The sequence below is a fragment of the Oryx dammah genome, unplaced genomic scaffold (genome assembly GCF_014754425.2).
Source record: "Oryx dammah isolate SB20612 unplaced genomic scaffold, SCBI_Odam_1.1 HiC_scaffold_26, whole genome shotgun sequence".
In the NCBI taxonomy this organism is placed as follows: domain Eukaryota; kingdom Metazoa; phylum Chordata; class Mammalia; order Artiodactyla; family Bovidae; genus Oryx; species Oryx dammah.
The window spans coordinates 91,231,347-91,256,242 of record NW_024070210.1 but is presented as its reverse complement, the minus strand read 5'-3'; the positions used below and the strand labels follow the sequence as shown (position 1 = coordinate 91,256,242).

General features: G+C 36.8%; 1 protein-coding gene across 3 annotated transcripts in view; it reads left to right on the top strand.

The window, feature by feature from the left end:
* Positions 1-24,896, top strand: part of SCAMP1 (secretory carrier membrane protein 1) — a 152,030-nt gene that overhangs the window by 76,059 nt on the left and 51,075 nt on the right. For all 3 annotated transcript variants that reach the window (XM_040225909.1, XM_040225907.1, XM_040225908.1), the window contains exons 3-8: positions 4,395-4,493; positions 5,467-5,575; positions 8,446-8,574; positions 13,495-13,654; positions 21,495-21,596; positions 24,188-24,305. In XM_040225909.1, coding sequence (XP_040081843.1) covers positions 4,395-4,493; positions 5,467-5,575; positions 8,446-8,574; positions 13,495-13,654; positions 21,495-21,596; positions 24,188-24,305 — 717 coding nt within the window. The remainder of the gene's footprint in view (positions 1-4,394; positions 4,494-5,466; positions 5,576-8,445; positions 8,575-13,494; positions 13,655-21,494; positions 21,597-24,187; positions 24,306-24,896) is intronic.

The following is a 24,896-nucleotide window of genomic DNA, read 5'->3' as shown; positions in this document are numbered from 1 at the left end:
CCCTGAACACCCAGCAAATTCCCAGTGGCCATCTGTTTTACATGTGGTAGTGTATATGTTGTCATGGTGCTCTTCATTCATCCCCCTACCTCCTTCCACCCTGCCCGTGTCCACAAGTCTGTTCCTGTGTCTGCGTCTCCATTGCTGCTGTACAAAAGACGGTGTTCATCAGCACCATCTTTCTAGATTCCATGTATATGCATTAATATGTGACATTTATTTTTCTGACTGACTTCACTCTGTATAATAGGCTCTAGGTTCATCCACCTCATTAGAACCCACTCAGATGCATTCCTTCTTTTGGTTGAGTAATATTCCTCTGTATATCTGTTCCACAGCTTCTGTTCATCTGCGGTAGGCATCTGGACTGCTTCCATGTCCTAGCTGTTGTAGATAGTGTTGAGGTAAACATTGGGATACCTGTGTCTTTTTCTGTGGGTTCTCAGGGTATGTGCCTGGTGGTAGGATTGTTAGGTCACATGGTAGCTTCAGTCTTAATTTTTTAGGACTCTCCATAGTGGCTGTATAGTTACATTCCCACCAAGAGAGCAAGAGGGTTCCCTTTTCTCCACACGCTCTCCAGCATTTATTGTTCATAGATTTTTTTTTTTTTTGATGATGGCCATTCTGACTGATGTGAGGAGATATCTCATTGTGGTTTTGATTTGCATTTCACTAATGATGAGTGATGTTGAGCATCTTTCCATGTATTTATTAGCCATCTGTTTGTCTTCTTTGGAGAAATGTTTGTTTAGGTCTTCTGCCCACTTTTCGATTGGGATGTTTGTTTCTGGTATTGAGCTGCATGAGCTGCTTGTATAATTTGGAGATTAATCCTTTGTCAGTTATTTCATTTGCCATTATTTTCTTCCATTCTGAGGGTTGTCTTTTCACTTTGTTTGTAGTTTCCTTTCCCATGCAAAAACTTTCAAGTTTAATTAGGTCTCATTTGTTAATTTTTTTTTTTCCATTACCCCAGAAGGTGGGTAGTAGAGGATCTTGCTGTGATTTACGTCATAGAGTGTTCTGCCTATGTTTTCCTCTAAGAGTTTATAGTTTGTGGTCTTAGATTTAAATCTTTAATCCATTTTGAGTTTGTCTCTGTATGTTGTTAGGAAATAGTCTAATTTCATTTTTTTTACACATAGCTGTCCAATTTTCCCAGTACTACTTATTGAAGAGACTGTCTGTTTGCCTTTGTATATTCTTGCCTCCGTTGTCAAGGATAAGGTGCCCATAAGTGTGTGGGTTTATCTTTGGCCTTTCTGCCTTGTTGCATAGATATAGATTTCTGTTTTTTGTGCCTGTACCATACTCTCTTGATGACTGTAGCTTTGTAGTATAGTCTAAAGTCAGGAAGATTGATTCCTCCAGCTCCATTCTTCTTTCTCAAGATTGCTTTGGCTATTTGGGGGTCTCTTATGTTTCCATACGAATTGTGAAGTTTTTTGTTCTAGCTCTGTGAAAAAATGCCATTGGTAATTTGATGGCAATTGCACTGAGTCTGTAGATTGCTTTTGGTAGTCTATTCATTTTCACAATATTGATTCTTCCAACCCAGGAACATGGAATATCTCCCCGTCTGTTTTTGTTGTCTTTGATTTCTTTCATCAGTGTCTTATCATTTTTTTGTATACAGTTCTTTTGTTTCCTTAAGTAGGTTTATTCCCAAGTACTTTGTTTTTTTTGTTGTTGTTGTTGCAGTGGTAAATGGGATTGATTCCTTAATTTTTGATGCTTTGAAACTGTGGTGCTGGAGAAGACTCCTAAGAGTCCCTTGGACAGCAAAGAGATCAAACCAGTCATTCCCAAAGGAAACCAACACTGAGTATTCATTGGAAGGACTGATGCTGACCCTGAAGCTCCAAGGAATACTTTGGTTACCTTGTGTGAAGAGCTGACTCATTGGAAAAGACCCTCATGTTGGGAAAGACTGAGTGCTGGAGGAGAATGGGGCTGCAGAGGATGGCATAGGCAGATGGCATCATCGACTCAATGAACATGAGTTTGAGCAAACCTCGGGAGACAGTAAAGGCATGCTGTTATTCATGGGGTTGCAAAGAGTCAGACACAACTTAGCAGCTGACCAGCAACAGCCGCGTGTGGGTTATGCACAGGAGTTTGCTCCTGTGGTTGCCCTGGAGGACTTGGGTCTGCCTCACTGAGTACCAGGTATGGAGGTGACACGAATGCTTGGATAGCAGGGACCCTGGTAGGGCCAAATACAGAGGGGATCTGGCAACCACGGGCACAGGAGATGTGGGACCCTTAGGATTTTTTCTAGCCTCTGGAAACTCCGGCCCAGTAAGGACTGAGCATGGAGGTGGCACAGACGCTTGGGCTGTGGGGAGTCTGGCAGTGCCAGGTGTGTGGGGACGCCAGCAGACTCAGGTGCAGGAACTGTGGCACCAGCAGAGTCTTTTTCTAGCCCCTGGCATCTGGTACTCAAAGGTCCTTCTCTGTTGCTTACTGCGTCAGGCACGCAAAGGGCCACCCTCTCTGGGGTCTTTTTTGGTCAGCTGCATGTGCTGGACTATGGGGGGAGAGAGGCTATAGTGATGGCTCCACCCGCTGTGAGTGACTCAGAAGTACCGCCTTGACTCCATCATTGCCTAGCTTTCTTCCAAAGGCATTCACCACTGCAGTCTTCTCCCTCATGTCCCCTTGGGCCGTCTCCTTGCAGTCCACAGTATACTTTGCCGTGAGATTCCTCTCCAACCCATAAGCTCCTGCTCTCAGCCACCGTGCATTCCAGGGGACTTCTGTCCCTTCCCAGGGTATGTAGGACTGTGGTGAGGATTGGCTTTGTGGATCTCACTCCATTCAGACTGTCACAGGTCAGCTGCTGTACTCTCCAACGGCCTCAAATGCTACCCTTGTGTCCTAAACAGTTGCTCTAATGTGTCAGTCTGACCCCTGCTCCAGTTCCCCCACCTCTTGGGTGCAGGTCCAGTCCTGCTTACTCTTCTCTTTTTTTCCCACCTTCCTTCATTCTACTGAGTTTTGCTTGGATTTATAATTCCTTTCTGGTAGTCAGGGGCTCCTGCCAGCTCTTAGCTGGTGTTCTGCAAGGTCTGCTGTATCTGAATGTGTTTTCTTGATGCGTCCATGGAGAAGGATGTACTCCCTGTCCACCTTCTCTTCTGCTATCTTGTCTCCTCTCTATATTAAGTCTTGATATTACAGGTCTGCCTACCTTCATCATCTTCAGAATTGTTTGACCTATTCTTAGCTCTTGACATTTCCATAGGAATTTTAGAGTCAGACGTATTCCATTTATATCTTTGGTTGTGTCTGGCTTCCTTTTCAGGGCTGCTGTTTGCTGTGTCAGAGTAAAATCAAGCTGCATGGGTGGTGTCTTCAAGTTTAATAGTTCTTCTGATCATTGAACTTCTCTCTGCAGCTGCTTGCTTGTATGTTTTGTTTTCTTTTTTTTTTTCTTCTTCTCCTTCTCTTTCTTCTTGTCCTCTTTTTCTTGTGGCTGTTTTATAAAATATCTACAATTATTTTTTGACTGAAGAAAAAGTAGTATAGTGAGAGAAGGCAATTAATAGAGAATGTATAAAGCAAAAGGTACAAATCTCTTTGATAGGTTGCTGGGACATTCTGGATATTTTTCTGGAGATATATAACTGTGTTCATAAAAAAGTTGGACATATACAACTGTTTTCATAAAAGAAAAAAAATTGGTCATATGCAAGCTGGTCTGTAGTTGGCTTTATTTCATTTAGTATTTAAAGGGCGTTCTTCTGTAGAGCTAACTCATTCCTTTTGATGACTGCATTGTATGTATATATAGTAATGTAACCAATTCCCTACTTGTAGATATCTACCTACTTTTTGAAGTTGTAGCTACTTTCACATACTGTTGATCCTCATTGGCAGAGTGGAGCTGTGCAGTTTATTTTCCATCTCCCTAATGTCTTCCCTCTTATTCTTTTCAAGGAGTATTACTGGGGTTCTGCCAAGACTGTTCCTATTTACTTTTTAGGGTCACTGGCACATAACTTTGTTAGATGGAAAGAGTGGACAGTTAACCTAGTGAACAGTTAACCTTGGTATAAATTCTTCAGTTTGGTGCTATCTGTATTTTACTAAAAAGACATACTTGCAGGTTTTTTTGTTTTCATTTTGTTTTTAACGTACAAGTGTTCTGGAGGAGAGTGCCAGTGGTGTAGTGCTGGAAGTAGCAGCAAAACTGAAGAGTTAAGAAATGAACAAGTTTGAGAAAATGGAGATGAAACTCTTAAGTAGCTTATTGCCACACACTTGATTATGAGAAGTTAGGGGAGCAAGTGAGGCAGTTCTTGGCATTTTGGTTTTTATTGATACACTTTTTGAAAGAAGTTGAAGTTGGGTTTCTATGTTATGTAATTTGTCCTTAATCTTCCTAGCCTCCACCAGGTAATGTGAAAATGCCTAATGTACCCAGTACACAGCCAGCAATAATGAAGCCAACAGAGGAACATCCAGCTTATACACAGATTGCAAAGGTTAGTTCATGTTACATGTGTTAATTCGTATGGGAAATTACAATATCAATAACATTTGCTTTCAGAGCAAAATACTTCTTTATATAGTGTTCCTTATTACTTAATTTTATTGGAGTATAGTTGATTGATCTTTCTTGTTTAATTTTTAACTCACTTTTGAAGCTGGGCTAGTAGTTTCTCAGCCCTATAATACTCATACCTCATTTTCAAAGTATTGATTTGCTTTGCTCCATTATTAGCAGCTATTGAATTCCTGTCATCTTGGTGTATAACTTGTGTAGTGAAATTTTTATTGCTTTTGGTCTCACTTTTTAATACACAATTCCATTACAGTAACAATGATAAGATCAGATAGATATTATTGGAAGAGAGTTAGGATGGCTAAGCAAAGTATATTGGTAGTCAATAGAAGGAGGCAAAAATACCAATAAAAAAGGAGATGAATAAGATGCCTGGTATTACATAAAGGCAGATGGATTTATAAACCTGAATTTCTTAACCATATCTTCCTTGTACCTCATTATCTTGTAAAGTATAAGGAATTATATAGTATTCCTGCACTGGGAACCTTAGGTACCATCTAATCCAAGTCGTAAGAGCTACATTCAATTGGCCTTTTCTCTGTCCCTTTTCCTCAACTGTTCTGTCTCTGTCCCTCATTCTAATTTAGCCATGGTTCCCCTTAATTTCATTTTCCCAATTACCTTAGGATTATAACTTGTCTTACTGAGAGAATTTTTTCTTGTCCTAATGGGCCCAACATTCCTATTGAGGGTTTTCATAACCAGAAGGCCAAAATGGGCCAAATAGTTTCATAATATTTTTTGAAACTGTAATTTTCAGTGAATTCCTATATTGTGGAATAGTAGGTGAATTAAGTTTCTAGCATAGTAGAGAAGTAGGAGTATAGTAGAAGGAGAAATATTACTGTATTTTCTACTTCTGACAAGGTGTTCCCTTATTTTCTGTTTAGGAACATGCCTTGGCCCAAGCTGAGCTTCTTAAGCGCCAGGAAGAACTAGAAAGAAAAGCAGCAGAGTTAGACCGTCGAGAACGAGAAATGCAGAACCTCAGTCAACATGGTAGTGTCCAAAGATGTTTGAAATAAAAATAACCTCTTTAACAGGCCTGCACCAGCTGTAGGTCATTTGATTTGAAGATAAAACTCTACCCTGTTGTTCTATCAAGGAGATCAGATATGGCAGATTTCCTACTTGATACTCTGTAGTTCTCTGATCTTGGCTGATATGCAGTGTTTTAATAGATTAGAACAGTGTTAGACTCTTCACAAGTGAATGAAAATATGGTTTTACTTTATTGTAAATCAGGAGCCTTTCATTCTGCACTTGGACCTTCAGCTGGGTCTACTGAAGCTTTGTGCGTACATGGGAGTGTACCCTATGTTTGACTGCATTTAGCTGGTAATTTCTGGTTTATTCAGATCAATTTCAAGTTAATCTGCCCCTATCCTCACAAGTATATCTATATATGTCAAACCAGGTTTAAAAAATAACACCTATGGTAACTCTAGGAAACCTGGGTATTTTGATGGTGCCAAATAAGTAACTTCTCTGGTGGTTCAGTGGTAAAGAATCTGTGTGCCAGTGCAGGAGACGTGGATTTGATTCCTGGGTCAGGAAGACCCCCTGGAGAAGGAAATGGCAACCCGCTCCAGTATTATTGCCTGGAAAATCCCATGGACAGGGGAGCCTGGTGGGCTACAGTTCATCAGATCTCAAATGAGTCAGACACAATTTAGCAGACACAGCAACAACAAAGAAATAACTAAGAGGCGAATTGATTATTTGATGTGAAATCCATTCAGGCTGTGACTACCAAAGATCAGTCAATTCAAAGGAGTAGCTTAGGGAGAGCTAGAAAGTCTTTGGATACAAAGGGATGAGAGAGCTAGACAAATTACTGTGAATATGTCTGGATAGTTATGGTATTGACAGTATTAGGAGAGTGATAATATACTGCCTGTTTTTTCCTTATCTTAGACTATATAAATCTAGGGCCTCATGTCATATCTCTTTGCCTTTTCATACTAAAAAAGCTATGACAATTAAAAAGCAGAGACATTACTTTGCCAACAAAGGTCCATCTAGTCAAAGCTATGGTTTTTCCAGTAGTCGTGCATGGATGTGAGAGATGGACCATAAAGAAGGCTGAGCACCAAAGATTTGATGCTTTTAAACTGTGGTGTTGGAGGAGACTCTTGAGAATCCCTTGGACTACACGGAGATCCAACCAGTTAATTCTAAAGGAAATCAACCCTGAATATTCCTTGGAAGGACTGATGCTAAAGCTCCGATACACCTGATGTGAAGAGCTGTCTCTTTAGAAAAGACCCTGATGCTGGGAAAGATGGAAGGCAGAAGGAGAAGGGGACGAGATGGTTGGATGGCATCACTGACTCAATGGACATGAGTTTGAGCAAGCTCTGGGAGATGGTGAAGGACAGCAAAGCCTGGCATGCCACAGCCCATGGAGTTGCAGAGTTGGACATGACTGAGTGACTGAACAACAACAAGGGCCTCAGGAGGACACATTTATCCTGGGCCATTTCTCGCTTGCAACATCAGAGACAGCATCTGTGAAAGGAGGAACTAAAAGTTTAATTGAGATCAGTGTTTCTAAAATTCATGTAACAAAAATCTGTCCTATTCCCTTAACTTTGACTAATACAAATTGCTTCTATGAGAGATGTTTCAGTAAATGAAATAGTAATGAAGTGTGAGAAATTAAGGGACTTGTTGTAAGTTATACATTTAAGTACTTTTCATCTGTTAACTCATTTCATCCTCAGTACAATATAGGAAGGGTGGTTAAGTTGTTCTCACTTTACGAGTATAGAAACAGAGTCTTCAGGAGGTTGAGTAAGTTGTTCAAGGTCTCCTAGACAATGGATGTGTAAGTGCTTCTAGTTTCAGAGCCTCTGTTCTTTACTACTGTTCTCAGCTTCTCAAGTAGTGTGAGACTTGTCTGAGAGACGTGTGAGCTATATAAAGTTTGAAAGGAGTGATAAAACAGTGGAGGCATGTTGGGAAGAATCAGAAATAGAGGATGCTTTTTTTCCACTATGAAAAATTTCCTGATCTATGAAAAAGTATGTAAAATCGAATTTATGAGTATGGGATATGATATGTAAAATGAGAAAATGGCCTTTAGGTGCTGTTTTTACTCTTTGTTTTCAATGTTTTGACTTCTTTAGTTTTTATCTCCCCACTCTCTCTGCCACTTCCCAAGCCCTATTTTTGGCCTAATTTCTTTATATAGACACATTTTTTCTCCTTATAATTGGAATTTTTTTCTCTAGGTTTTTGAAGGTGCTGTAATTCCTTAACTTCTTTGTCATGATTGTTTCATGTAGTTTTCACATATTTTTATGTTTTTCTTACATCTCTCCTTTTGACATTCTTTCCAGACTTGGAGATTTCCAAATTTGGTTCTTTGGTATTAGTTAGCTTGTGTTTCTTCATGGAGTTAACAGAAGAAAACTCAAAAGTTTAAAAGCAGATTTTGCCTCTCTATGTGGGTTAGGAATTATATTTAAAGATTGTAGATACTGAGGAGGAAATGGTAGAGACTTAAAATCTGCATGGGTTTCATGTGAGAGTCAGAGTCTTGGGACTTTGAAATAACTCTCTTTTTAGGGAAGAGTCACAGCATATGTCCCTATGCCCTTTTTTTCTTTTCTTGTTTCAACTTACATAAGTGGTATGACACTGGAAAAATATTTTACCATCTAATTGATATTCTGGGAAAAATTTTAAAAATAGAAAGCTTGGTTTTCAGAGTTGTAGGAATGTAGATATTACAGTGTTATATTTTTAAACTCCTGTTAAAAGAATAGATAATAGTCTTTATTATGAAACAAATAATTACGTGCAAAAAGAATAGCAATATTTGTACTTATATAAATAACTTTCTTTCTTTTTTTTTTTTGCAGGCAGAAAAAACAATTGGCCACCTCTTCCTGACAATTTTCCTGTGGGCCCTTGTTTTTATCAGGATTTTTCTGTAGATATCCCTGTAGAATTCCAAAAAACAGTAAAGATTATGTACTACTTATGGATGTGTGAGTATAGAATAAATTATATATTTGTTTGAAAGTGTTTATATTTTATTGTCAAAAATCTACCTTAAAAAACTCATACATTAAGGTCGCATCATTAATTGGTCCTTTCCTATAGATATTTTAAATTTGAGTGACACATATATTTAGTTACTTCAGAATTGTGCAGTATGTGGTGGTCTAAGTTCTTATCTGAGGAAGGTCTGTGTACTGAGAACTGGCATTCTTTTGAGGAAGGGACTTCCCTATCATATGGTGGAATTTTGCAATGATCCTTTTTCTCTGAAAAATCTTATTTAGGTAATAATCCTTTGAAATAATTATTTGTAGGATTTTATGCAAATGAAAGCTGTAAAGCATTATGAGTATCTTATAAAAGGGCATAAACTGTTGAAATATTATAAATTATTTCTCTTTGAGCTTTGAGCACTATTTACTGTTCACTTTCAGGTGGAGTGGAACACTTTTATTATTGAAAGTGCTGAATTAATACTGGATATTTCATTAAATAGAACAGTAGGACATACATTTTAGGATGTGATGTTCACAATACTTTGGATATAATTACAGCACATGGAATATTAAAACTAAATGTCAAACTGTTACCAGTTTTTGTATGTACACAGAATTCCCACTTATTGTTTTATTTTTATTCCAAACAGCAGTCTTAGCCCCATTTAACATCGTTGTTTTGGTAGGAGAGGTAGCTGCCATGACTTCTTAGTTGCACAACTGCTGAGTTAATGAATGCATTGTTGAGTACGTTCTTGTTGGAGAAAATTTGTGTGTTCTTACTGTATGATTAAGGAGCCTCTCTCCACCAAATATATGAGATCATTTTCCTAAAAATCTTTCAGCAGCATTGCGAGGTTGCTTTGGAATATGAGAAGTGATTCCTTATGGATAGTACATGTTTAATTCTTTAGTTTCTTTTGAGATTATGTTGTCAATCTGACTTCTTTGGTTAATTCTGAGTGTCAGTAGTGTTACATATTTTTATTAAAGGTTTTGATTCCATATCTGTCCATACTAACAACTCATATTTTATTTAACCAATATATCATTGAATGCTGCTGCTGCTGCTAAGTCGCTTTAGTCGTGTCCGACTCTGTGTGACCCCATAGACAGCAGCCCACCAGGCTCCCCCGTCCCTGGGATTCTCCAGGCAAGAACACTGGAGTGGGTTGCCATTTCCTTCTCCAGTGCATGAGAGTGAAAAGTGAAAGTGAAGTCGCTCAGTCGTGTCCAACTCTTCACGACCCCATAGACTGCAGCCTACAAGGCTCCTCCGTCCATGGGATTTTCCAGGCAAGAGTACTGGAGTGGGGTGCCATATATGCAGATTAAAATAATTGGGCTTCCCTGGTGGCTCAGATGGTAAATAATCCGTTTGCAATGTGGGAGACCTGGGCTTGATCTCTAGGTTGGGAAGATCCCCTGGAGGAGGGCATGGCAACCCACTCCAGTATTCTAGCCTGGAGAATCCTCATGGACAGAGGAGCCTGGCGGGGTACAGTGCATGGGGTCTCAAAGAGTCAGACACGACTGAGCGACTAAGCACAGCACATTGGCCTAGCATTTTAAGTATAAGTTCTTCGACTTATTAGTGAAAAAATATATTTTAGATAGGGGAGATGGGTGTTGGAAGAAAATTCTATAGGGAATTTGGTAAATATAGATTGAATGGGGAAGATGATGAATTTTAACCGAATAGTTAACTGCTTTACCAGTGCCGGAGAAGGAAATGGCAACACACTCCAGTGTTCTTGCCTGGAGAATCCCATGGACAGAGGAGCTTGGTGGGCTACAGTCCACGGGTTGCAAAGAGTCGGTCACGACTGAATGACTTCACTGCACTTTCACTTACCAGTGCTGATTGTTTCAAAATAGGTCTGTTTTGTCCTAGTTACATATAACTTTGTGAGGTTCTTACGAACAACATAGTTGGCTATAGTTTTTCCCAACCCAGTTCAGTTGGCAGATCTGTATTCAAAGAGAGCTTAAGATTCCATCCAGTTAAGGTTCTGATTTAAAAAAACATTATCTGCAACAAAGTACGATCTAGTGCTAGCTTAGTAATGTCTGTCAATTTCATAAGATATAGGCTGTTTTAGTAAGTTATTTTCAAGAAGTATATCTTGTTACTGATTTTGGAGTTGACTAATGCTTTCACACTGTAACGGGCTACCCTGATAGCTTAGTTGGTAAAGAATCCGCCTGCAGTGCAGGAGATGTGAGTTCGATCCCTGGGTTGGGAAGATACCCTGGAGAAGGGAAAGGCTACCCACTCCAGTATTCTGGCCTGGAGAATGTTATCACACTGTAATAATAATTCTAACAAGAGATAACATTTATCCAGGATTTACTTTGTGCGAAGCACAGAGCTAGTCACTGTGTATATATTATATTATTAAATCTTAAAACCACACTATGAAACAGGTATTATATTATCTAGCTTTATAGTTTGAGAAACTAAAGCTTAGAGAATCTGACTAACTTGCCCAAGATTACTCAGCAAGTAAAGTTGGATTCGGATGGCTTGATTCTAGATCCCAGAATTTAGATTTCCATGTTATGCCACCTACAAGGTACCAAAATAAAGAAGTAATTTACATTTTAAACTCAAATATGATGAAGATGTGCTTTCAGTGGTACTTTTCTTGAGGCAAGTAATCTCTATAAAGGAACTGAAGCAATTAGAAATACCAATATGAAATTAATCTCAACCTCTTTTTGACTATACTCTTGAATTTAAAGAAGAAAAGAAAAAGAAAATTTAAAAACATCAGCTACGTTAAAGACCATTTATTGAAAAAGATAATATACTGTCCTAAAATTGTTTATTTTAGACATATATATTGTAATGCAGGACTTAGCAAGAAGAATATTCCAATGATGGCTGCAAATTTAGGTCCACTAATACCAGATTTGAGTGCTTAATAAAGCAAATTGAAATTTTATAAGAAGGAGGATCATTCAACTTGGGAATCATAAACAAAATGGCCTAAAATTTTTTAAAGTATTTTACCCACAATTGAAATCCATCAAGTGGACTGAAGCTGGATTGAAATTAATAACATAGAATCGTGCATTTCACTTTACCTAGACCTTCTGTGTGTTTTTTTTGGTCTCTGTGTAAGAGGACTGATTGTTTAGTAAGTAGACCTACATATTTTCCTCTTCATTGGGATACAAATGATCATAGTTGCTGGTTACTATGAAAACATATAGAAAAATTTTAATAGATTACACAAAATTTAATTGATATTTTAATCTATTCTTAAAAGAATTTTTGTGAGCTTTAAAATACACATACCTGTATATTCTGTCCTTTTTTTCTTAAACAGATTAGGGGATAAACCTTAAAAAGTTACTTCTTTAGAGGTTGAAATTTGACTTAATGTTCTGAACATTTATAATGGTTTTAGGCAGTTGGATTCCATTTAATATTACAGAATAACATCACACAATATCTCAAATTCTGTTTTTAAGCCCTTAACAGAACTACTTTTATTTTGAGGCCAAGGATTTTGAGTAGATTTATTGTAAGCTAGCTTTCATGACTAATGGGAATAAGTAAGAGTCTTTCCTGTGTGGTAGAATGGGATGGAATTTTAAAGCTGGAAGGGCTTGTGCCCTTCTTCAGTTGAAAACCTGAAATGCATGGAGATTGCTTAGCTCGTATATGTCACTCAAACCCACGTATTTTCATTCTTTCTCTGGGGCTCGCTCTCCTTCCCTAGCATTGTGTATTTATCTGGTTGTTAGATAAAGGCAAATTTAGAGGCACCCTGGGATTTGTGTATATCTTACTTCATTAACTATCAATTTTTTGATTAATAATTTAAAGAAATATTAAAGTTTTTTTAATGTATGTTGAAAATGTATTTTTAAAATTTATACTCACTAGGTTTACCATTTGTTGTTTTTAATTAAGGTAGTAGTTTGTTAACATATTTTTACTGTACTGATAATTTACATTAAACAGTACTTTAACTTTTGAAATGATTTATTTCTTATAAAAAAATTCAGCCTGTGAATAAATTTTTTTAAAAATCCTTTAAAAAAGTTACTAGTTATAATGGGTCAATGTTCTTTAGGATAATAGTGTTCTTAGATGTTACTCAGAGTTTTTGGTTTTGGTCTGTCAGGCAAAGTAATTATTAAGATGATAGGAAGAGTTTGCCAAGGTCTATTTGTATTAACAAAAAGAATGATCTGCCAAAGTAGGTAAAGTGCATCATTGTAAACTTTACTTTTTTAAAATAAATGTAACCCCCTACCAAAAACTGTTTTTAATGCCAGGACTTTAAAAAATGGGCAACTTTATGAAAATGAGTTAATAATCCTTACAGATTGACTGTATAGTGACTGGAAGTTTCTACTATAGTAGTAGTTTCAGTCCAGTTCTAATTAATTTTATTGCTTAAAAATGTTACAATGAGATTGCACAGGGCACTTCTCTAGTATTCTCTTGTGTAATTCATGCTGGGAGGAGCCTGCAGCCCTATGCTATAAAAATTATAGTTCTAAGTGTAGGATCTTTTTCTTCTCAAGTCCTGGTTCTTTTCCTGGCAGCCACTACTTTCCTGCTTGGGCCTTGGATCGAGAGATACATCACGTTTCCTTAGGGAAGAAGCCCTTAAGGTCGTGCTTCTCTGGTTTAGCTGTGTAATTGCCCATTAGGAAAGGGCCAAAAGAATTTTTGCCAAACAGTGCATGTATTAGAACTCCTTTTCCTGTGAATACTCTTGTTTTCAAATCAAACGTGTAAAAAACAGCAATGTTTTGAAAAATACTAAATGGAAATGGGGTAGACTATATGTGCTTTTAGGAAGTATTTTTTCAATGATAGTTTCTGTTAAATGAATACATACATTGAAGGTAAACATTTCTTTTCTGTTTTGTTTTTTAATTCCACAGTCCATGCTGTAACACTGTTTCTAAATATCTTCGGATGCTTGGCTTGGTTTTGTGTTGATCCTCCAAGAGGGGTTGATTTTGGATTGAGTATCCTGTGGTTCTTACTTTTTACTCCTTGTTCATTTGTCTGTTGGTACAGACCACTTTACGGAGCTTTCAGGTAAAATGTGTGTACTTTAACATATGCTCTTTAAACCTGTGAAGTAAATAATTTGTAGTACACCTTAAAGGTGAAAGTGACATATGTTCATGTTTTAAGCTTTTCATTATTGTACAGTATACCTTCAGAAAAGTCCATAGATGACATCTCTGAGTATTAAGTCCATCTCTAACTTGCTATATGTTCATTCGACCTTGTAACTAACAATATCCTATTCTTTTCTCCCACTTGAGAAAAAAGACCAAACACGAAAATGAATGAGGGGAAAATGAGAACAAACTTAAGTCTTAATATTTGTAAAAGATTCTTTTTCCATAAGAATATTTTATTCCTATTTTCGCCTTCAAAAAAAAGTCAAAAGTGGTGATTAATCCTAATTTTTTAAATGGATCTGGGTAACCTAGCTAAGGTAATATTTAAAGTGAGTCACTTCACCTAGCAACTTGGTAATTATTTTCTGTGTAAATTCATTTTTGGTTTTTCAAAAGGCAGTGACATTTTAAAACCATTTAGACTATAAGATTAAGTATACTATTTTGCATGATATATTTTAATGAATGGTTGGGATAAACATTTCCTAAATGCGTGTTCTGTGGGCTGTTACTAGGTGTTGTAGGAAAAATGCTCATTAGCTTAAGTTTGGGAAGTTAAGTGGGATAATAAAACTAAATAAGTTTCTTCATTTCAGAATTTCTTAGGTTTCTTTAAGAGCTTAGTGTGCTTTGTGGTGTAACCGTGAAACCATTATATGTGTCTGTATGTGAAGTATCTTTTATTGCTTCAGAAAATAAACATTGGGAAATGCTGATTTAGATGCTAGCCTTAGATGAGTCCATGCATTCAGGTGTTGATCAGCTTACTTTTTATTTGAGTAAACTTGTTTATGAATGACAGACCTTTTGCAGCTCTCATGCACATGGAGCAACATTACTATGAAATAGGCGTGTATTGTGCAGATGATGTATTAGAGAAATTCGAGGGCCACATTCAGTTCTTTAACTTATTTTCCTTTTCAACAAAAAATATCTTTGATTATCCAGAATGTGTATCACCGCCGCCCCCACCTCTACTCCTCTCAGTCCCCCAAACTCTTGCCAAATGGAATTAGAAATGAAAACATGGAAACCGAAAATGAAAAGGAAGGAAATGGGGAAGATTAGGGAATTTGGAGAAAAAAGTGTCGTGCAACAGAAAACTAAATTGGTTAGAAACGGAATGAGGGGAAAAAAATATATGGGCGGAAGGAAAGAATCTTTGGATCTAACAGAAAATAACAGATTGGTTGTCAAAAACTACCTGTTTTTCAGCATACAGGTCTTTAATAAATTTTAGGCTTTTGGCAGGGAATTGCAACAGGTATTGTAAAATTGTTTTCACGGGGAAATCAGAATCACTCTTCTATATTGTTTTGAAGTGAGGAAATATATTTTAAGTAACTCTTTGTATAGTTAAAAACAGAACAACTGTTTGAAAATTAGAATTAGAGTGATTTTACCTTTGTAATAATTTGGATGGATTACCTAGAGGAAGATTTGGGCACTCTTGGAAGTTAAAGTCCAGATAGTTCAGTAAGTGCTGGCATGTGGAATTTATAGCTTAGAGAAATTTGAAGTGATTTAAAAATAATCATTTATATTAGTGTGGTAAGTGTATACGAGATTAATTTTACTGTCTTATTGTCCAGAAACAGAAAGATGGGTCCATCAAATGAAAGAAACAAAGTCTATTAAAAAAATATGTTTAGCTTCCTTAAATAGTCAAAGTGGAAAAAACGACAGACTCTGAGGTTTCTGTTTCATCAATTTAGTATACCAGCTGTGCATCTTTCTACTTTTACTATTTAAGGAGGCTAAACGTATTTCTAGATAGAATCTGTCTGCCTCATTTGATCAACCAACTTTTTTCTTTCTGGACAAGAAGATAGTAAAATTCATTTCGTAGCTGTGCTTTTATATGAACTAACTATACATATATTTCAAATCCTGAAAGACGATGCTGTGAAAGTGCTGCACTCAATATGCCAGCAAATTTGGAAAACTCAGCAGTGGCCAGAGGACTGGAAAAGGTCACTTTTCATTCCAATCCCAAAGACAGGCGATGCCAAAGAATGCTCAAACTACTGCACAATTGCACTCATCTCACATGCTAGTAAAGTCATGCTCAAAATTCTCCAAGCCAGGCTTCAGCAATACTTGAACCATGAACTTCCTGATGTTCAAGCTAGTTTTAGAAAAGGCAGAGGAACCAGAGATCAAATTGCCAACATTTGCTGGATCATCGAAAAAGCAAGAGAGTTCTAGAAAAACATTTATTTATGCTTTATTGACTATGCCAAAGCCTTTGTGTGGATCACAATAAACTGTGGAAAATTCTGAAAGAGATGGGACTACCAGACCACCTGACCTGCCTCTTGAGAAACCTGTATGCAGGTCAGGAAGCAACAGTTAGAACTGGACATGGAACAACAGACTGGTTCCAAATAGGAAAAGGAGTACGTCAAGGCTGTATATTGTCACCCTGCTTATTTAACTTCTGTGCAGAGTAGTACATCATGAGAAACGCTGGACTGGAAGAAACACAAGCTGGAATCAAGTCTGCTGGGAGAAATATCAATAACCTCAGATATGCAGATGACACCACCCTTATGGCAGAAAGTGAAGAGGAACTAAAAAGCCTCTTGATGAAAGTGAAAGAGGAGAGCGAAAAAGTTGGCTTAAAGCTCAACATTCAGAAAACTAAGATCATGGCATCTGGTCCTGTCACTTCATGGGAAATAGATGGGGAAACAGTGGAAACAGTGTCAGACTTCATTTTTGGGGGCTCCAAAATCACTGCAGATGGTGATTGCAGCCATGAAATTAAAAGACGCTTACTCCTTGGAAGAAAAGTTATGACCAACCTAGATAGCATATCCAAAAACAGAGACATTACTTTGCCAACAAAGGTCCGTCTAGTCAAGGCTATGGTTTTTCCTGTGGTCATGTATGGATGTGAGAGTTGGACTGTGAAGAAGGCTGAGTGCCGAAGAATTGATGCTTTTGAACTGTGGTGTTGGAGAAGACTCTTGAGAGTCCCTTGGACTACAAGGAGATCCAACCAGTCCATTCTGAAGATCAGTCCTGTGTGTTCTTTGGAAGGAATGATGCTGAAGCTGAAACTTCAGTACTTTGGCCAGCTCATGCGAAGAGTTGACTCATTGGAAAAGACTCTGATGCTGGGAAGGGTTGGGGGCAGGAGGAGAAGGGGCTGACAGAGGATGAGCTGGCTGGATGGCATCACTGACTCAATGGACGTGACTCTGAGTGAACTCCGGGAGTTGGTGATGGATAGGGAGGCCTGGCGTGCTGCGATTCATGGGGTCGCAAAGAGTTGGACACAACTGAGCGACTGAACTGAACTGAACTGAACTGAGCTATACATATGGGAGCTACCTTGGTAGGTAGCTCAGCGGTGCAGAACCCACCTGCCAGTGCAGGAGAAGCAGGTTCAGTCCCTTGGTCGGTAGTATCCCCTGGAGGAGGAAATGCAACCCACCCCACTATTCTTGCTTGGGAAATCCCCTGAACAGAGAAGCCTGGCGGGCTACGGTTCATGGGGTCGCACAGAGAGTTGGACAGGACTTATTGACTAATCAGCAACAGCAGCAGCTTACACATAAAGGAGGAAGGCGAACCAGTCTTTACATTCCTTCATTACTATTTGAGAGCAATATTTTAGAAATACTTTCCTTTATTACGACAGCTTAGTGTTTGTATTTTTTTAACTTATTTTTAATCGAAGGATAATTGCTTTACAGTATTGTGTTGGTTTCTGCCATACATCAACGTGAATCAGCCACAGGTATACATATGTCCCCTCCCTCTTGAACCTCCTTCCCTCCTCCCACCCCCCCCAACTCCCGCAAGTTGTCACAGAGTACCAGGTTTGAGCCCCTGCGTCTTAACAGCAAATTCTCACTGGCTATCTATTTTGTGTATGGTAGTGCGTATGTTTCTGTGTTACTCTCTCCATTCGCCCCACCCTCTCCTTCCCCCTCCTGTGTCTGCACGTCTTTTCTCTATGTCTGTGTCTCATTGCTGCCCTGCAAATAGGCTCATCAGTGCCATCTTTCTGGATTATGCATTAAAATATGATACTTGTTTTTCTGACTTCACTCTGTATGATAGGCTCCAGGTTCATCCACCTCATTAGAATGGACTCAAGTGCATTATGGCTGAGTAATATTCCATTGTATAAATATACTGCGGCTTCTTCATCCATCCATTCGTCAGTGGGCATCAGGCTGCTTCTGTGTCTCTGCTGTTGTAAATAGTGCTGCGTTTTACATCGGGATACGTATGTCTTTTTCAGTTAATGATTTCCTCAGGGTATATGCCCAGTAGTAGGATTGTTGCGTCATATGGTAGTTTTATTCCTATTTTTAAAAGAAATACCCATACCGTCTTCCATAGTGGCTGTATCTATTTACATTCCCACCAGTGGTGCAAGAGGGTTCCCTTTTCTCCACACCCTCTCCAGCATTTATTGTTTGTAATTTTTTTGATGATGGCCATTCTGACTGGTGTGAGGTGATTCTTCAGTGTAGTTTTGATTTGCATTTCTCTAACACTGGACGATGTTGAACATCTTTTTGTGTGCTTATTAGCCATCTGTATGTCTTCTTTGGAGAAATGTCTGTTTAGGTCTTCTGCCTATTTTTTGATTGGGCTGTTTGTCTTCCTGATGTGATCTGTATGAGCTGCTTATATATTCTGAAGATTAGTCCTTTGTTGGTTGTTTTGTTTGCTATTATTTTCTTCTACTCTGAGGGTTGTCTTTTAATCTTATTTATAGTTTGCTTTGCTGTGAAACTTTTAAGCTTAATTAAGTCCCATTTGTTTATTTTTATTTCAAAGAGGATCTTGTTGTGATGCATGTTGAAGAGTGTACTTTCTTTATTTTCCTCTAAGAGAGCTTCATAGTTTCTGGCCTTACATTTAAGTCTTTAATCCATTTTGAGTTTATTTTTGTGTATGATGTTAGGAAGTGCTCTCGTTTCATTCTTTCACTTGTAGCTTTTTCAGTTTTCCCAGCACCACCTATTGAAGAGGCTTACTTTTTAAAACATATTCTGCACCTTGTAAAAGATTTCTTAGAGGTTTTATTAGGTAGATTCAGCTTCTAGAATTTATCTGTGAGTTTGGAACTAACTAGAAAGATCCCTATTAGGTAACTGAAATAGCTGTTGTGATGCCTTTAGACATTATTCTATTTATGAAACTCTCTTCAGAGTATATGTTACATATATCATTTTAACCACTCTGATACTCTGGTTTCTTGGTACACAGGTAACAAAGCAAAAACATTAATAAGAAAAAAGAACATATATATGTATGAGCCATGCTCATATTAATATAAATAAATGATTGTTAAATAAATGAAGCAGAACTAATGAAGACTTCCAAAAATGTGTTTTGGGTTTGGAAAAGTCACTGGGATGCGCAGAAATGGAGTAAACTTTGGACAGTTGAAAATCTTGGCAAAGAATCAAATTCTGTGTTTAAAGATGTTGTGTCACAATCAAGTGAGTGTAGCTTATTCTAGGAATTCAAGATTGGTTTAAGATTGGAAAATTAGTTATTGTAATTCACCATATGATCATCTTAACTGATGCAAAAGAAACATTTGACAAAATCCAAAAACCTTCACTTTCATGATAAAAACACTCAAAGTTGGAATAAAAGGTAACTTTCTCAACTTGATAAAGGGCATCTATGAAAAACTGTAGCATTTAACATCATACTTAATGGTGAAGGACTAAAAGCTTTCTGTTTAAGATCAAGAACAAGATAAAGATGTTTATTCTCACCACTTATTTTAAACTTTGTTAGTAGAGGTTCTCACCAGTATAAACAGGTCAGAAAGCCAAGTAAGAAGGCTCACATTAGAAAGGAAGGAGTAAAAGTGGCTTTATTCACAGATTACGTAATCATCTACATAGAAAATATAAATGGAGAGATATACCTTGTTAATGGATTGGAAGACTCAACATTATTATATGATGTGAATTCTCTCCAAATGGATCTATAGACGCAATGCAATCCCTATAAAAATCCCTTTAGGTTGTTTTATAGAAATGAACCAGGTGATTCTAAAAGATATATAGAAATACCTAGAATAGCCAAAACAACTTTGAAAAAAGACTTTGAAAAAGCGAAGCTGGAAGAGTAACATACCTAATTTGAAGACATTCTAGAAAACTTAAGCAATCATGATGGTGTGATACTGACATAAAGGTTGACAAATAGAACAATGAGACAGAGTGTCCAGAAATAAACCCACCCATATATAGATAAGTGATTTTTAAAAGAAAGGTACAAAGGTAAGGTAGTGCAGAAAGAATAGTCTTTTTAAGAAATGATGCTGGAATAATTGCATTTATATGTGCAATAAAAAAACTTTAATCCATCCCTCATACTATATCTTAAAACTTAACTAAAAAAGGGGACATAAACTTAAATGTTAAACCAACAAATATAAAACTTCTTGAGAAAACAAAAAAATCTTTGTATCTTTGGCACAGATTTCTTAGATAAAACAATAAAATCAAGGTTCATAAAAGGGCAAATTGATAAATTTGAGTCCATAAAAAGATAAAACTTTGTTCTTTAAAAGGCATTCTTAAGAGAATACAAAAAAAAAAAAAAAAAGCCACAATCTGGGAGAAAATTCTGCAAAGCATTTATCTGATAAAAAGACCTATATATTTAAACTCACAAAAATCAACAGTAAGGGGAAAAAGCAAATTAAAACCTTGGAAAAATATTTTGATAGTTCGCCATGGGAGATGTATGATGACAAAAATATGGATGAAAATGTGCTCAACATTAGTTATTAGGGAAATGCAAATTTAAATTGAGTTACCACTGTACAACTCTTAGAATGGCTAAAATTTAAGGAATTGATTGTGTCAAGTCTTAATGTGGAGGTACTGGAATTCTCATATACTGCCATTGAGAATATGAAGTAGAACAACTCCTTTGGAAAACAATTTTACAGTTTGTTAAAAAGTTAAACTTATCTCTAACATGGGTTCTAGCCATTCCACTTCTAGGTAATTATTTACCAGGAACAAAATAAATGTTCATATGTGGACATATATATGAATGCCCATGGCAGCTTTATTTGTAGAAGGAGAAACCATAAACAGTCTAACTGTCCATCAGCAGATGAATGAATAAGTTAACTGTAGCATACTGTGCAGTGGAATACTATTCAGCAGTGAAGAGGAACGGACTTTTGTTACATGGCAACAACATGAGTGAATTGGAAAATAACTGTGCTGAATGAAAGCAGGCAGACAAGGAAAAAATATATACTATATGATCCCGTTTAAATAAAACTCTTAAAATATGTAACTGTTGTGACAGAAAGCAGTGGGTAGGGAGGGAGGAATTAACCAGGTACACAAAACTTTGGACTACGTTCACTATTTTGATTAGAAAATGTTCATGGTTATATACTTAGGTCAAATCGTACATAAGTGTATATTTTAAATACTTGCAGTTTATTATATGTTAATTATAATTCAGTGAAGCTATTTAATACAAAATAAAAGGAAAACAAAATAATTTTTCTTTTGCCAAGATGTTTTGTGGTGCAGTTGGAAATTGGTGAGAATAATAACATTGTCTAGCATTTGGGTAGACAGTTCAGGTAGTTGCCACTGATATTTTTTAAAATGTTTTTTAATTTTTTATGTCAGTCACATGTGAATGTAAAAATATTGAGAAAAATGGTGACATTTTCCCTTTCTTTTTCTCCCTACTCCCCCTCTTTCCCCCTTTGTTTTTAAAAACAGGAGTGACAGTTCATTCAGATTCTTTGTATTCTTTTTCGTCTATATTTGTCAGTTTGCTGTACATGTACTCCAGGCTGCAGGATTTCATAATTGGGGTAACTGGTAAGTCATTTACTTTAATTACTCTAGTTATAATCTCATCTTCTAATATCTTAATATAATTTTTGAATTCCTAAAAAAATATTTGACATAGAAAAACCAGATTAGCGAAAGTAAACAAATATTAAAAAAAGGCAATTAAAAAATTTCCTAAGGACTAACCTTTGAAGGAATTTAAGAAAAGAGTACTTGTTATGTGTAAAGTGCTATTTTAGGTATGTAAACATGTATTTTCTTAGACACATAGCTGCAAACACACAGCACATGTCTGAAAAGTAGAGTCACTGCATGCTTGCTAAGGATCTATCTTTAAACAATAGGATCATTCTTAGTATGGCGAGATGCTCACTCAGCGAGGGACCCTCAGGAACTGAGACTATTTAGACCCCAGTTAGATGGTAATAGATTTTGTCTCTCTTCAGATACTCTAGAGCCAACGTTCTTTGGGTGAAATGGTACATAGAAGAATACATATTTATAAGATCATCCCTCTCTCTCTCTCTCATAACTGTTGCATACAGTTGAATTTTTGTAGGCTAAAAGCATATACAAAGCAACTTTGCTGCAAACTGATCATGTAACTAGAGTGTATTTGAAGACTTGAATGTAGTATGTGACTGCTGAATTAGAGTAGACACTGAAGGTCAGACAGCTGTCGATAGCTTTGCAGATCTAACGAGCACATATACATGCATATAATTTATTAGGGTATTTTAAATCAGAAAAAGTAGTGTTCATTATCATTTAAAAATTTTTTGTCTTTAGCGTTTGACAGAAAGATGTTTTAAGTGTTTAATTAAAAAAATACACTGTTTATGTTAACAGTGCTATTTTATTTATAATGAAGCCAAAATAATGTCTTTTGCTTTTTAGTACAGACTTAGGAAAAAGTGTTAAAACTGAGCATAGAAGCGTGTAAGGTGACCAAATAGCTCAGGAGTCTGCTACTGAGGTTGCATACAAGGTGACCTGTTATAAGATAGATCTCATGTAATTCAGCAGACATTAAAAAATTAAGCTGTTTATTCTGAGATAATTGTTGAGTCACAGACTCCATAAGAAATAATGAGAGATCCCCAAGTATCCTTTATTCAGTTTTCCCCAGTGGTAACGTAATTGTAAAACTACGGTATAGTATCAAAATCAAGATCTTGACATTGATACAGTAAAGACAGAGGATATTTTCATCACCAAAAGACCCTTTATTCTGCTGTTTATTGCCACACTCACTTCCCTCCTTAGCAGTCACTGATCTGCTTGTCCCCTCAAGTTTGTTATATGAATGGAGTCATACCGTATGTAGCCTTTAGCTTTTTTCACTAAGCATAATACTCTGGAGATTCGTCCAGGTTGTTGTGTCTATGAGTAGTTATCCCTTTTCATTGCTGAAGAGCGTATGGTATGGATAGACCACAGTTTGTTTAACCATTCACCAGTTGAAGGACCTTGGATTGTTCCTAGCTTGGAGCTATTCTGCTATAAACATTCATGAACAAGTTTTTGTGTGAACATAAATTTTCATTTCTCTGTGATAAGTACCCAAGAAGAAGAGTGAAATTGCTGGTTCATATAGAAGTTACATGGTTTTTATTTTTATTTATTTATTTAAAAATGATTTTTACCCCCTGGGGCTGTTCCCTAACAAGGGATTAAACCAGTGAGAGTGCAGAGTCCTAACCACTGGACTGCCAGGGAGTTCTGTGTTGAGTGTTTTTAAAAGACTATTTTCCAGACAGTGTTCACCAGAATAGCTGCACCATTTTACAGTTCCAGCAACAACATATGAGTGCTTCAGCGCCACATCCTCACCAGACTCTGGTGTTGTCACTCATTTTTTTTCCAAGCCATTCTGATAGCTGTGTAGTGATGTCACCCTGCGGTTCTAATATGTGTTTCTCTAATGTCTTATGTTTTATCTTTTTTGTGCTTGTTTTGCCATCTTTATATCCTCTTGGTGAACTGTCTCTTCTACTTTCTAATTGAAAGTTTTTTAATTTTAAAGATTTACTTTTAAGGTTGAGATTTGAAGGTTCTTGAAGATGCCCTGGAGAAGGGAATGGCAATCCACTCCGGTATTCTTGCCTGGAAAATCCCATGGATGGAGGAGCTTGGTGGGCTACAGTCCATGTGGTCGCAAAGAGTCAGACACAACTTCACTTCATATGTTTTGAATACTAGCTCTTTGTTGAATATGTGATTCCCAAATATTTTCCTTCATAATTAAACAGAATTTAAAATAAACTTTATAAAAAATAATAAACTCATAGTTTTAAAAAATGTAAAATCTTGTGTTCATATTTAAGGCTCTGGATTTTGGTGCTTAGGTTTGAATTCAGACTATGCCGTTTTTATTAGCTGTGTGGCCTTGGGCAAGTCACTGGATAATCTTGGTGACTCAGTTTCTCATCTGTGAAATAGGGATTAAATATAACATATATCATAGGGGGTTGTTGTGAGAATTAAATAAGTTAATGCATACAGAGAACTAAAATGTTGCCTGGCTCATAAGTGCTGAATATGTGTTAGTTATTATGTGATTGTTTTTAAAATTGTGTGTTAACTTTGCCTAATTGTACTTTTTAAAAATTTTATAGTGGTTGGATTTCATCCCTTACTGGTCTCAACAAAAGTATTCCTGTTGGAATCATGATGATAATTATAGCAGCACTTTTCACAGCATCAGCAGTCATCTCACTAGTTATGTTTAAAAAGGTAAGTGAAGTTTCACTATGTCTATAAATTTTTTTAGTGAACCTGATATTCAGTTCTCATTTTCCCATCTTGTTAATTTAGTGTAACCTCAAGTTATTTTATTGTTGTTCTTATGCAAGTTTGCTCTCTGAAGATTACTTTTCACAATTAAAAGTTATGTATAGAATAGGCGTCCCTGGTGGTCCAGTGGTTAAGACTGTGCTCCTAGCGCAGGGGGCGTGGGTTCAATCCTGGTTGAGGAAGATCCTGTATGCTGAATGGTGAGGCCAAAAAAAAAAAAAAAGGGCTATGCATAGATAAATTTTAGAAAATCGCGTCACATTTTAAACTGCCTATAAAAAAGGAGTATTTTAAAATTTTATTAACCGAAACCTTCTTTTATTGATCGAAGAATCAACCTCATTTAAAAAACTTGTTATCTTTCTGTATATTCTGATTTCTTTTTTTGAACGTGGCATAGTAGCTCAGTTAATAAATAGAAGTAACCATTCTGTGTGTAGTGCATACGTTTTATTTGTATTTAAAATTTGAAAATGCTAAATTATTTTACCTAAGAGTATAAAGTGAGCTGGTAACAGGTTCAGGCTGTAA